At 43.8% G+C, this 14384-nt stretch overlaps 1 protein-coding gene across 6 annotated transcripts in view; it reads left to right on the forward strand.

The window, feature by feature from the left end:
- Positions 1-14384, forward strand: part of LOC118386938 (protein Mpv17) — a 32323-nt gene that overhangs the window by 3184 nt on the left and 14755 nt on the right. For 5 of the 6 annotated variants that reach the window (XM_035774965.2, XM_035774966.2, XM_035774967.2 and 2 more), the window contains one exon: positions 10276-10391. In XM_035774965.2, the coding sequence (XP_035630858.1) occupies positions 10276-10391 (116 nt within the window). Of the gene's footprint in view, positions 1-1497; positions 8354-10275; positions 10392-14384 lie in introns of those variants that run through there. The other variant, XM_052523734.1, reaches the window with a different exon arrangement.

The raw sequence follows: 14384 nt of genomic DNA on the forward strand, positions 1-14384 counted from the left end.
CTGCCAAGCTAGCTAGTGCTGACATCAGCACTCTCAATAAAGGAGGGGAGAGGAAGCTCGTTGGCACCTCTTGACTAGCAACGGGACCATGTCTCAGTGGGCATCAGATGGTGGCTACCAGCTAGATAGATATGGTATTAAAGTTGGGAGGAAAGATGTTTTTGTTGCACCTGTCCTGTGGTTTTATCACTGAACACTCACAAAGGACCTTACAAAAGAGAAATGGTAGCTGTAAGAGGGTAGTGTCTGGCTGTGTTTAAGGATGAGCTCATGTAGTGTTGATAAGCCTCGGGTTTCTCAAGGGTTTATGGCTGCTCTGTTCTGTTCTTAAAGGACCAGTTATTACAATAAAGGTTTACAATGAAGGACACACTCCAGTCAAGGTGTGTGTGTGTGTGTGCACGCGTGTTATGTTAAGATCGAGTTGTAGATGCTCCAGTAAAAGCACATAAAAGGTTCCACCCTCTTCCCAACTGCCTCATTAGTTATTCCATGACATTTTAAGAAAAACATAGATCATACAAAGAGGGCTTCTCTGCCTACATTATTATTAAGGCCCAATGTCCTTTTTAAAACATGATATTTGACTGTGGGGGTAGAGGCAGTTCTGAGCTGACTTCAGGTGAAAGTTCCCTGCTCAGTGTGTCAAACATGAGTACCACAACACCTCATCCTCTTGCTGATGCAGCTGGAGGTTTGTAGACTGGGGCTCCACCATGGCCTGATTCCAAACCAATCTAGCCACATTTCACTACCTCCTCCCTGCAGATCTGAGAGCATAGGGTCCACTCAGTTTTCTCCATGGTTTAATGGGGTGAGTGTGTGTGTGTCCCCTATCCATCAATGTCCCCCTCAGTGTCACACCCTGATCTGTTTCACCTGTCTTTGTGCTCGTCTGCACCCCCCTCCAAGTGTCGCCCATCTTCCTCATTATCCCCTGTGTATTTATACCTGTGTTTTCTGTTTGTCTGTTGCCACTTTGTCTTGTCTTGTCAGGTCTTACCAGCGTGTTTTCCCGTCTCCCTGCTTTCTCAAGTTCTGTTTCCCTGGTTCTGACCATTCTGCCTGTCCTGACTCCGAGCCTGCCGTTCTGTACCTGCCTGACTCTGACCCGTCTACAGACCTCTGCCTTTCCTGAGCCTGCCTGCTGTTCTGTACCTTATTGACTCTGCCCTGAATTATGGACCTCTACCTGCCTTTGACCTGTCTTTTGCCTGCCCCCTGTTTGGGTCAATAAACATCTGTGACTCTAGCTGTCTGCATCTGGGTCTTATCCTGAGTTATGATACTCAGGTTGTGTTCCTCCATCTCTCTGTCCTTCCATTAATTTCCTCCAAGAGAGGTGAAGGTCATCTGACCCAGGCCCTGTGTGTGTATGTGTGTGCGTGCTCTAGTGTTTGTGTGTCGTTTGAGGAGTGGCCTGAGGGGCCAGTCAAGCTCACATTGCCCAGAACAAACTGTTTTTAAACCTGGTCATTTTCTCTGCTCACTCCTTAGTCCCCGCCGCGCCACGCAGCATCATCATTTCACAACGGCCAAGCTAAAAACAGAAGCACACTAAATCTGGAGCTCTGCCGTCAGTGGCTGGATGGGCTGTCTGTGTCAGCCATGATTCTCACACCTCACCGAGTCATGCATCTCAACGCCTAGCCTGGTCATCCTGCATCTTAAACAGGATGCTGTTCTGGATTTTAGCGGTGTAAGCTATTGCCCAGGCAGCGCTCCCTAGAAACAGACTGGAGGTGTGGGCACTGGGCAGTGGTCTAATACACTCCCATCTCTCCCTCTCTGTAGGGGAGGGGATTCTCCCTCTCCATGGTGTCTCATAACCCTTTTCTCCTGTTATCTTTCTGTTCCATTGTCCACAGTCATGGCTGCTCATCTCTATTCCTCCTGATAAGTAGCATACACACCACACACAAACAGACCACATACACATACAGACTGTTTACTCCTTTATCTAGCAGGCCTAGTGTCTGCCAAAAGTTGTTTACAAGAATCCACAATTTCCTCTGTTATGAACCTCCATGAAACCCGCTCTCTCACCACATGTGTTGTATCTGTATGACTCTGTTCATTAACTGCTCTGTGAGAGCTGGCATTTGTCTGACTCTTCAGATCTGCCAGTGAGAGAGTGTCACAAAGAGGAATGTTTTGAGCCTGAAATTGGCTTGTGCCCATATCTAACGAGATACTGGCGATTTTTGCTTACGCAGAGAGAACAAATTTGTGTTGCTTTGTCTCTTGTCGTGATGTCAACAAAGGCTAGAAAACATTGGTCTGTGCCTGTATTGTTTGTTGTGCAGAGTATTGATGGAAATGTTTTTCCTCTCAGAAGTTTTCTAGTCAGAGACATGGTGGAGAGGAGTCATCTTTTTCGCAACTCTTTAGTTAGGACCCCCCACGCAAAGAAACCATACTTTTAGGCTGATATTTAGTCAATGGGTTTGTTTTTATCATCAACCAATCTCGCTCAGTCATATTCATCAATGCATCTCCTAAATCAAATGTTTGCATCCTCTGCTGTAGATTTCCCATATGAGCAGATCTCCGCAGAGACACGCGAGGCCGTTGTTTGTTTAAGCATGTATAAATAATGCATGTGTATGTTTGTTCCCCCCTCCTTCCTTCCTGCGTGGGGGCGAGGGGATCGATGCCCCCAAGCCCAGCCAGACTCTGGACAGCTGAAGGCAATGGGACCCCTGACATTTCCAACAGATTGGAGGAGACGGCTCTGTCTTCTTGATTGGCACTCCCTGTGTGTGTTGACAGGAGGTCTCGCGGTCACGTGCGCTTCCATGCCATTATAGGCCCAAAATATTTTTGGTATCAGATTGTTCAGGCAATTCTCGTTTAAAAACTTCATTGGGCGGAAGGATGTTTGACATGCTTTTTACATTTGTATTACAAACCATGGTTTAGAATGTCATGATGGAAGTGGCCATTTTAGGCCCTTTACCTATACATGCCTCCTATGATCCGTGAACCGTACATGATACAGGCAACAGCTTCGTGTCATTATAGTCCTTATTGTGTGCTTTCAAATATGGACAATGTCAAGATTCTGAAATACAATTTTTCACATTCATTTGTTCAACATTCAGAATATTATTAATGTATCGAAAGCTTATTTTTACTCTTCAAACACGTCAAATTTCCAGAATGCCCTCTCTGGTACTTTTAATGATATGACCCATTTATACATAGAAATTGACATTATAGGTCAGTCAGTGGTAGTCACTAATGTTTCTGAAGGAGCCACTTTTGTCAAACAAAATCACTGGGCGAGCCACCATAACAATCGGAGAATGGGGGTTGGGGGGGTCAGAAAGTAAAATTGATTCATAGGCCTACTACTGATCTCAAATGGATTCATGCATGATATTTAAGATACTATTAACATGGACTATTAAGCTATTTGAATCTCTGATTCTCTATTTTATGTCACTTGGGGGTATCAGCAACAAATATGTAAAAAATAATTTGATGCATTTTTGAATCTGACCTTATTGCCATTTATCGCAATAAAAGTTATAGTACAAAGATATGTATCAGGTAATGGCATATTTCAGTCTGAAGAAGGTATGCTTTGGAGTGATTCAAATGCGTCAAAGGGATTGGAAGTTCAGGAAAACAGGGATAATGATGATCAAACAATCTTTGTGTATAGTATATTGTTCCAAACAAAATGTCTTAAAATGAATAAAATCAAAAAAGATACTTTTGAGATATTGACCACAACTTCAAATTGACCACAACTAAGCCCAAAAAGAGATTGTATTTGAGGTGTTTTATTTATTTGTGGGAACACTTGGGGACAGACTTTCTTAATATAATTTTTTGTTGTTGCTGAATTTCTGGTAATTTCCAGTACTTTTTTAAACCCAAAACCAAAATTTGCTCGTCGGGCTGCCTGTTGCCAACCGCTACCATAAGGATTATAATGTATCTGTATCATGTACGGTTCACGGATCATAGGGTCTTACAGGAGGTATGTATAGGTTTAGGGGGGGCCTAAAATGGCCACTTTCATCATAATTTTTTCAAAAATGGTTTGTGATACAAATGTAAAAAGTGTCAAACATCCTTCCTTCTATGTAAGAACTGCCTGAACAATCTGAGATACCCCAAAATAATTTTCTTTAAGCACCGTACACACACACGCAGGACACTATCATGTCCCACTGAGGCCTATCTAGCAATGGCATACGTTTCCATCAGTCACTGAGGCCAGTGTCCATTGACTCCTCTCTTTCTCTCTCTTTTTCACTCTCATTGATAAAATGACACCGTACAAGCCCCCCCCCCTAGTGCAGAAGTATTTACAGAGCAAGGAGCTTCTGACCTATCCTGTGTGACCGGGGCAGACACACTTCAGTGCGTCAGTAATCCCTATGTGTGGCAGTAAGGCCTTCCGAAGACAATGACCTACAGGACCAGTGTGTTTTAGGATGACTCATTCAGTCAGAGCTTTGTTGATGAGGCCAGAGGACAAAAGTGAACTTTTTAAGTGTTTTGTTTTATTGCATGTAACTCTAAATCAGGATAATCTGCCGTTGCTAAATCACCTCAATGGATTTGGAGATAAAAAAACATAAAATTGTGTAATTATACATTTTTAAGATGCACATGTCTTTGGTTGTGAAGGTGTAGGAAAATTGTCTTTATTGGATTTCAGTGCATGTATAAAATAAATGTATATTAATGGCTATATTGGTTAAATTGGCTTAGTGCCTCTATCTAATGATATTAGCCTATTAGATGTGGTCTCATCTTGTTGACATATCATTGTGACCGCAAGACACTTGTTCACATGAATCTACACATTGTCACACATGTACTACAAAAATGTACTACAATCCAAATTACACTTGCCCATCTTCTGAAAACATCAGAAACCCTACCTCTTCAAAGAGAATCTTAAACACCCTTCAGGGCAAGTACAACTAATTGTCGGACTAGCAGATTATAGATTTAAGTGGTCCTAATCAGGCTAAAATCACAATATCAAACAATTAGGCTACTCTGATCAGAATTGGATCAAACTGTCCTCCGGATGTGATGTATTGCCCAATGTCCTCCCAATCTCTGCAGAGCGCATCGCAGTATAATTATTATATGCCTGCATTGACAGGCAGGAGTGGTCTTTCAATCATGAAGTCGCGAGATACGTTTTTGAGATCAAAGCAAGCTGCGTGTTCGGATTGTTGATATTCATTGCTAGTTAGTGAGTTATTTGCCCAGTTATAGCATGAATCGTGAATAATGTTGCGTGAGAAAGTTAGATGCATAAATATCAAACCACCTCAAAAAATGCTGACCTCACCATTATAATAACATTATAGTGGTGAGAGGTTAGCATGTCTTGGGGGTATGATGTTTGTGCGTCTGTAACTTTCTCACTCATCATTATTCGTGATTCATTCAGGATTATCCATAATCATGGTAGCATCCACATGAATGTAGAAGTGTTTAGAAACATATTCTATTCTTATTTACAATAAAAGTAACTCCAAAATGACACAATACATTATTTACTATGAATTTGTATAGGGCACAAAATAATCTGAAACAAAACCTAAACAAACAGCAAATGCATCCAACAGGTTTGTAGAGTCAAAAACTTGATTTACAGTAGTCATTGCATGCTAGGAATATGGGACCAAATACTAAACTTTTGACTACTTCAATACACATGTAAGTGAATTTGTCCCAATACTTTTGGTCCCCTAAAATGGGGAGACTATGTATAAAATGTGCTGTAATTTCTAAGGAGTTTACCCGATATGGATGAAAATACCCTCAAATTAAAGTTGACAGCCTGAATTTTAATCTCATAGTCATGGTATCATTTCAGATCCAACGTGCTGGAGTACAGAGCCAAAACAACCAAAAACGTGGCACTGGCTCAATAATTTTGGCACTCACTGTATATTTTTACTGTTTTATACAGTAGCCTATCAGTGTAGTAATTTACTTTGTGGGGGGTTCTTTCTAAAAATTATCTGCCGAAATTGTTGCCACCCCAATTACTAGCCTGTTCAACCTCTCTTTCGTGTCGTCTGAGATTCCCAAAGATTGGAAAGCAGCTGCGGTCATCCCCCTCTTCAAAGGGGGGGACACTCTTGACCCAAACTGCTACAGACCTATATCTATCCTACCATGCCTTTCTAAGGTCTTCGAAAGCCAAGTCAACAAACAGATTACCGACCATTTCGAATCTCACCATACCTTCTCTGCTATGCAATCTGGTTTCAGAGCTGGTCATGGGTGCACCTCAGCCACGATCAAGGTCCTAAATGATATCTTAACCGGCATCGATAAGAAACATTACTGTGCAGCCGTATTCATTGATCTGGCCAAGGCTTTCGACTCTGTCAATCACCACATCCTCATCGGCAGACTCGACAGCCTTGGTTTCTCAAATGATTGCCTCGCCTAGTTCACCAACTACTTCTCTGATAGAGTTCAGTGTGTCAAATCGGAGGGTCTGCTGTCCGGACCGCTGGCAGTCTCTATGGGGGTGCCACAGGGTTCAATTCTTAGACCGACTCTCTTCTCTGTATACATCAATGAGGTCGCTCTTGCTGCTGGTGAGTCTCTGATCCACCTCTACGCAGGCGACACCATTCTGTATACTTCCGGCCCTTCTTTGGACACTGTGTTAACAACCCTCCAGGCAAGCTTCAATGCCATACAACTCTCCTTCCATGGCCTCCAATTGCTCTTAAATACAAGTAAAACTAAATGCATGCTCTTCAACCGATCGCTACCTGCACCTACCCGCCTGTCCAACATCACTACTCTGGACGGCTCTGACTTAGAATACGTGGACAACTACAAATACTTAGGTGTCTGGTTAGACTGTAAACTCTCCTTCCAGACCCATATCAAACATCTCCAATCCAAAGTTAAATCTAGAATTGGCTTCCTATTTCGCAACAAAGCATCCTTCACTCATGCTGCCAAATATACCCTTGTAAAACTGACCATCCGACCAATCCGCGATGTCATTTACAAAATAGCCTCCAATACCCTACTCAACAAATTGGATGCAGTCTATCACAGTGCAATCCGTTTTGTCACCAAAGCCCCATATACTACCCACCATTGCGACCTGTACGCTCTCGTTGGCTGGCCCTCGCTTCATACTCGTCGCCAAACCCACTGGCTCCATGTCATCTACAAGACCCTGCTAGGTAAAGTCCCCCCTTATCTCAGCTTGCTGGTCACCATAGCATCTCCCACCTGTAGTACACGCTCCAGCAGGTATATCTCTCTAGTCACCCCCAAAACCAATTCTTTCTTTGGCCGCCTCTCCTTCCAGTTCTCTGCTGCCAATGACTGGAACGAACTACAAAAATCTCTGAAACTGGAAACACTTATCTCCCTCACTAGCTTTAAGCACCAACTGTCAGAGCAGCTCACAGATTACTGCACCTGTACATAGCCCACCTATAATTTAGCCCAAACAACTACCTCTTTCCCAACTGTATTTCATTTATTTATTTATTTTGCTCCTTTGCACCCCATTATTTGCACATTCTTCCATTGCAAAACTACCATTCCAGTGTTTTACTTGCTATATTGTATTTACTTTGCCACCATGGCCTTTTTTGCCTTTACCTCCCTTCTCACCTCATTTGCTCACATTGTATATAGACTTGTTTATACTGTATTATTGACTGTATGTTTGTTTTACTCCATGTGTAACTCTGTGTCGTTGTATCTGTCGAACTGCTTTGCTTTATCTTGGCCAGGTCGCAATTGTAAATGAGAACTTGTTCTCAACTTGCCTACCTGGTTAAATAAAGGTGAAATAAATCAATTAAAAAAATTAAAAAGTGCCTTGCTCAAGGCCACAACGACACAACGATAAAACTATCCAGTTTGAGTGTTTGTTGCAGCTCGTTCCAGTCGCTATCTGCAGTGAACTGAAAGAGTAGCGACCCAGGGATGTGTGTGCTTTTGAGGACCTTTAACAGAATGTGACTGGCAGAATGGCTGTTGTATGTGAAGGATTAGGGCTGCAGTAGATATCTCAGATAGAGGGGAGTGTACAGAGATGAGCAGTTTACGGAGGAGTATAGAGTGCAGTGATGTGTCCTATAAGGAGCATTGGTGGCAAATCTGATGGCCGAATGGTAAAGAACATCAAGCTACTCAAGAGCACCCTTACCTGCCGATCTATAAATTATATCTCTGTAATCTAGCTTGGGTAGGATGGTCATCTAAATCAGGGTTAGTTTGGCAGCTTGGGTGAAAGAGGAATGATTACGATAGAGACCAAGTCTCGATTTAACTTTAGCCTGCAGCTTTGATATGTGTGGTACACTGTGCTGACATGTACCGTCTAGCCATACTCCCAAGTACTTGTATGAGGTGACTACCTCAAGCTCTAAACCCTCAGAGGTAGTAATCTCTAAACCCACAGAGGTTTTGGAGGTGTTCAAAACAAGGTTAAGGGCAGAGAAAGCTTGTTGGACACTAAGAAAGCTTTGTTGTAGAGCATTTAACACAAAATCCAGGCAGGGGCCAGCTAAGTATAAGACTGTATCATCTGCATATAAATGGATGAGAGAGCTTCCTACCGCCTGAGCTATGTTGTTGATGTAAATTGAGAAGAGCATGGAGCCTACCTTGGTGACAGGCAGTGGCTGAAACAGCTAAGATACGGTACAGCAAGAGATGCATGTTATTGTTCAGTCACGGCTCTCAACAAACAGTAGTTACGGTCTTGTCCCATCGCTGCAACTCCCCTATGGACTCAGGAGAGGCAAAGGTCGAGAGCCATGCGTCCTCCGAAACACAACCCTTCTAAGCAAGCCGCACTGCTTCTTGACACACTGCTCACTTAACCCGGAAATCAGCCGCACCAATGTGTCAGAGGAAACACCATCCAGCTGGCAACTGAAGTCAGCTTGCAGGTTCCCGGGCCCTCCACAAGGAGTCGCTAGAGTGCACTGGGACAAGGATATCCCAGCCGGCCTGCCCCTAACCCGCACAACGCTGGGCCAATTATGCGCCGCCTCATGGGTCTCCTGAGCACGGCCGGCTGTGAAACAGCCTGGGATCGAACCCGGGTCTGTGGTGATGCCACAAGCACTGCGATGCAGTGCCTTAGACCACTGCGTCACTTGGGAGGCCTCGTCCAATTACTTTTATGTGTAATGTAATGGATCTAAGAGTCATGATCAATGGCTGGGAATAAGCTAGCTAGCAAGCAACAACTCCATCAACAGAACACTGCACGTTTTGTGGAAACTAATGGTGAAATGCCTATTGGATTAATGTCATTGTTTATTTCAAGGTATGTCTATATTTTTGCTAAATTGCCTGATCTTCATTGGCTGTTATAACTTGCAGGATATCATGGTAGCCAATGTTTGTGTTAGCCATTTACCTGGATTTACTGCTGCTAGCTAATAGTAGCACTCAGGTAAGCATGTGGCTAGCTGTACCTACTATTGGCCAACAACAGAGTTTTAGCCAGTTTGGTTATAGACTTTCAGTGTCTACCGTGAGGGTAAAGGTTTATCTTGATTTTGTGTAACAGTAAACAAATGCTGATGTGCTGAACTCATAAGTGATGTGTTTCAAGGCGGTTAGTGGTTAGCTAGGAGGGGTAACGTAAGCCATCAAGGTTGTGAAAGGGACTATGCTAAAAGCCTGCATGCTATATGGTAAAAATGTGTGGTAAAAATGTTGTTTTTTGCTGAAACAGAATAAAGAAGAGCGTAGGCGAAATAACTAAAATGTAAATGTAACAATCTTTGTAAGGAGTGGACATGTGTAGAGTAGGACAAATGCCCAGTCAACAATTCCTCTGCACCAGTGTAACTACAGTATATTTAGGTTTCAAAACCATAGAGATGTATTATAGTACACTCGTTAAAACAATTATAACAGTAGTGGTGTATGTGGTGAGTCAATGTTGATTCTTTTTAGGTACATTATGTTTGATAATCATCAGTTGTGACGTCTGATGTTATCAGTAAAGCAGAGAGGCAGGGGGCTTGTCTTTGAACCATGTGAAGGTCTGTAGGTGTACAGGGTATTAATGGTTAATGGGGGCTGATGTCTTTGAATGGGCTTCTACTGCTTTTTCTGTCGTTGGCACCATCACAGGTTGGCATGTGTCTGTCTAAGCACGTGTCCCCTGGCTGCTGGCACAGAGCGGCAGATGACCACATCCCAATGATCTTCTCTGTTACTCACTCTCGCTCACTTCCTCTCACCTCCCTCCCTTTTTTCTCTCCCCTCTCTCTCCTACAGGCACGCTGGTGGGGGTGGGTGATGTCATCTCCCAGCAGGTGCTTGAGAGGCGGGGTCTGGCCAATCACAACGTGACACGGACGGCCAAGATGATGAGCATCGGATTCTTCTTCGTCGTGAGTCCTCCTCTTCCTCACTTTTCTTCTCTTTTAACTCACTGTCTAACCTCAAAGGACTGGTTAGTTCCAGTGTATCAGTCTTGACTTCACTTTTACTACACACATGCATATTGGGTTGTTCTCTCACACACACACACACACACACACACACACACACACACACACACACACACACACACACACACACACACACACACATGGGAGAGGAGGTTTGTTTGTGGTCATGTTAAATGGAGAGGATCATTGTGCTGTCACAAACACTCCAATGGCCAGCTGTTATATGGGAACAGATCTGTGACTGTGCGTCAATAGCAGCCACCACAAGTAGGTATGAGTAGGTCTCTGAAGGAGTGAGAGAACAGCTGGGAAGCGTGGGCTCAAATCAAATCACATTTGCTTTGTCACATGTTTCTTAAACAACAGGTGTAAACTAACAGTGAAATGCTTACTTAAATAAGGACCCTTCCCAGCAATGCAGAGAGAAAGAAAATAGAGAAATAATAGAAAAGTAATTACACGTAATAATAAATACACAATGAGTAATGATGTCTTGGCTATACATTGCATTCAGAAATATTCAGACCGCTTGACTTTTTCCACATGTTGTTAGGTTACAGCCTTATTCTAAAATGAATTACATTGTCCGTCCGTCATCAATCTATACACAATACAAAGCAAAAACAGGTTTTTAGATATTTTTGCTAATTCATTCAAAATAAAAAAAAACTAAATATCACATTTACATAAATATTCAGACCCTTCTACTCAGTACTTTGTTGAAGCACCTTTGGCAGTGATTACAGCCTTGAGTTTTCTTTGGTGTGATGCTACAAGCTTGGCACACCAGTATTTGGGGAGTTTCTCCCATTCTTCTCTGCAGACCCTCTCAAGCTCTGTCAGGTTGGATGGGTAGCATTGCTGCACAGCTATTTTCACATCTCGCCAGAGATGTTCGATCGGGTTCAAGTCCGGCCACTCAAAGAGATTCAGAGACTTGACCCGAAGCCACTCCTGCGTTGTCTTGGCTGTGTGCTTAGGGTCGTTGTTCTGTTGGAAGGTGAACTTTCACCCCAGTCTGAGGTCTTGAGCTCTCTGGAGTAGGTTTTCATCAAGGATCTCTCTGTACTTTGTTCTGTTCATCGTTCCCTCGATCCTGACTAGTCTCCCAGTCCCTGCTGCTGAAAAACATCCCAACAGCATGATGCTGCCACCACCATGCTTCACCGTACGGATGATGCCAGGTTACCTCCAGAAGTGACGCTTGGCATTCGGGCCATAGAGTTCAATCTTGATTTCATAAGACCAGAGAATCTTGTTTCTAATGGTCTGAGAGTCCTTTAGGTGCCTTTTGGATAACTCCAAGGGGGCTGTCATGTGCCTTTTACTGAGGAGTGGCTTCCGTCTGGCCACTCTACAATAAAGGCCTGATTGGAGTGCTGCAGAGATGGTTATTCTTCTGAAGGGTTCTCCTATCTCCACAGAGGAACTCTAGAGCTCTGTCAGTGTGACCATCGGGTTCTTGGTCACCTCCCTGACCAAGGCCCTTCTCCCTCGATTGCTCAGTTTGGCCGGGTGGCCAGGTCGAGGAAGAGTCTTGGTGGTTCCAAACTTATTCCAGGCCACTGTGTTCTTGGGGAGCTTCAATGCTGCAGAAATGTTTTGGTACTCTTCCCCAGATCTGTGCCTCAACACAATCCTGTCTCTGAGCTCTACGGACAATTCCTTCGACCTCATGGCATGTTTTTTGCTCTGACATGCACTGTCAACTGTGGGACCATATATAGACAGGTGTGTGCCTTTACAATCAATTGAATTTACCACAGGTGGACTCCGATCAAGCTATAGAAACATCTCTAGGATGATCAATGGAAACAGGATGCACCTGAGCTCAATGTTGAGTCTCCCAAGGGTCTGAATACTTATGTAAATAAGGTATTTTCTAGGTCCTGTGTGGTTTAGTAGGTAGAGCATGTCACTTGAAACGCCAGGGTTGTGGGTTCAATACCTACAAGTACAAATTACATGAAAAAATAAAACATCAAATAAATAACAATAAAAAACAAATAAGGTGTTTTCGCTTTGTCATTATGGGGTATTGTGTATAGATTGATGAGGAAAATGTTTTATTTAAAACATTTTAGAATAAGGCTGTAACCTAACAAAATGTGGAAAAATTCAAGCATCTGAATACTTCCCGAATGCACTGTACCAGTACCGAGTCAATGTGTAGGGGTACAAGGTAATTGAAGTAGATATGTACATATAACTAGAAATAAAGACTTGGTAACAAGATAGATAATAAGCAGTAGCAGCATATGTGATGAGTCCCAAAAAAAGTTTGTGCTAAAACGGTCAATGCAGATAACCAAATTGCCTCCCAGACTAACTATTTAACTAGCTATTTAATAGTCTTATGGCTCGGGGGTAGAATCTGTTCAGCGTCCTGTTGGTTCCAGACTTGGGGCATTGGTACCGCTTGTGTGACTGGAGTCTTTGACCATTTTTAGGGCCTTCCTCTGACATCACCTAGTATAGAGGTCCTGGATGGCAGGGAGCTTGGCCCCAGTGACGTACTGGGCCGTTCGCACTACCCTCTGTAGCACCTTGCAATCGGATGCCGAGCAGTTGCCATACAAAGCGGTGATGCAGCCAGTCAAGATGCTCTCAATGGTTCAGATGTAGAACTTTTTGAGGATCTGAGGACCCTTGCCATCTTCACGACTGTGTTGATGTGTGTGGACCATTTATGGATTCTTAGACTTGAAACTCTTGACCCGCTCCACTACAGCCCGTCAATGTGAATGGGGGCATGTTCGGCCCTCCATTTCTTGTAGTCCACAATCAACTCCATTATCTTACAGACGTTGAGGGAGAGGTTGTTGTCTCAGACCTTCTTCCTATAGGCGATCTCATCGTTGTCGGTGATCAGGCCTCCCACCGTTGTGTCATTAGCAAACTAAATTATGGTGTTGGAGTCATGCATAGCCGCAGTCGTGGGCGAGCAGGAAGTACAGGAGGACAATAAGCACACACCCCTGAGTGGCCATTTTGTTGATGGTCAGCTTGGTGGATGTGTTGTTGCCTACCCTTACGACCTGGGGGTAGCCCGTCAGGAAGTCCAGCCTCCAGTTGCAGAGGGAGGTGATTAATCCCAGGGACCTTAGCTTCGTGATGAGCTTGGAGGGCACCATGGTGTTGAACGCTGTCAATAAACAGCATTCTCACATAGGTGTTCCTTTTGTCCAGGTGGGAGAAGGCTGTGTGGAGTGCAATAGAAATTGCGTCATCTGTGGATCTGTTGGGGCAGTATGCAAATTGGAGTGGGTCCAGGGTGTCTGGGATGATGGTGTTGATGTGAGTCATGACCAGCCTTTCAAAGCATTTCATGGCTACAGATGTGAGTGCTACGGGGTGATAGTCATTTAGTTTACCTTGGCTACAGGTTACCTTGGCGTTTTTGGGACTATGGTGGCACAGGGACTATGGTGGTCTGCTTGAAATGTAAGTAATACAGACTGGGTCACGGAGAGGGTGAAAATTTCAGTGAAGACACTTGCCTGCAGCTTTGTGAATGTTAACCTGTTTAAAGGTATTACTCTATTATCACAGTCGTATGGAACAGCTGGTGCTCTTATGCATGGTTCAATGTTGCTTGCCTCGAAGCGAGCATAGAAGGCATTTAGCTCTTCTGGTTAGCTTGGGTCCCTGGGAAGCTCCCTGCTATTTTTCCCTTTGTAATCTGTGATAGTTTGCAAGCCCTGCCACATCCGACAAGCGTCAGATCCGTCGTAGTTGGATTTGATCTTAGTCCTGTATTGATGCTTTGCCTGTTTGATGCCTCGTGGGAGGTCATAGCGGTATTTCTTATAAGCATCCAGATTAGTGTCCCGCTCCTTGAAAGCGGCAGCTCTAGCCTTTAGCTCAGTGCGGCCGTTGCCTGTAATCCATGGCTTATGGTTGGGGTATGTGCTAAGCTGTCATCAAGGAAAA

Source organism: Oncorhynchus keta, chromosome 8, assembly GCF_023373465.1.
Source record: "Oncorhynchus keta strain PuntledgeMale-10-30-2019 chromosome 8, Oket_V2, whole genome shotgun sequence".
Lineage (NCBI taxonomy): Eukaryota > Metazoa > Chordata > Actinopteri > Salmoniformes > Salmonidae > Oncorhynchus > Oncorhynchus keta.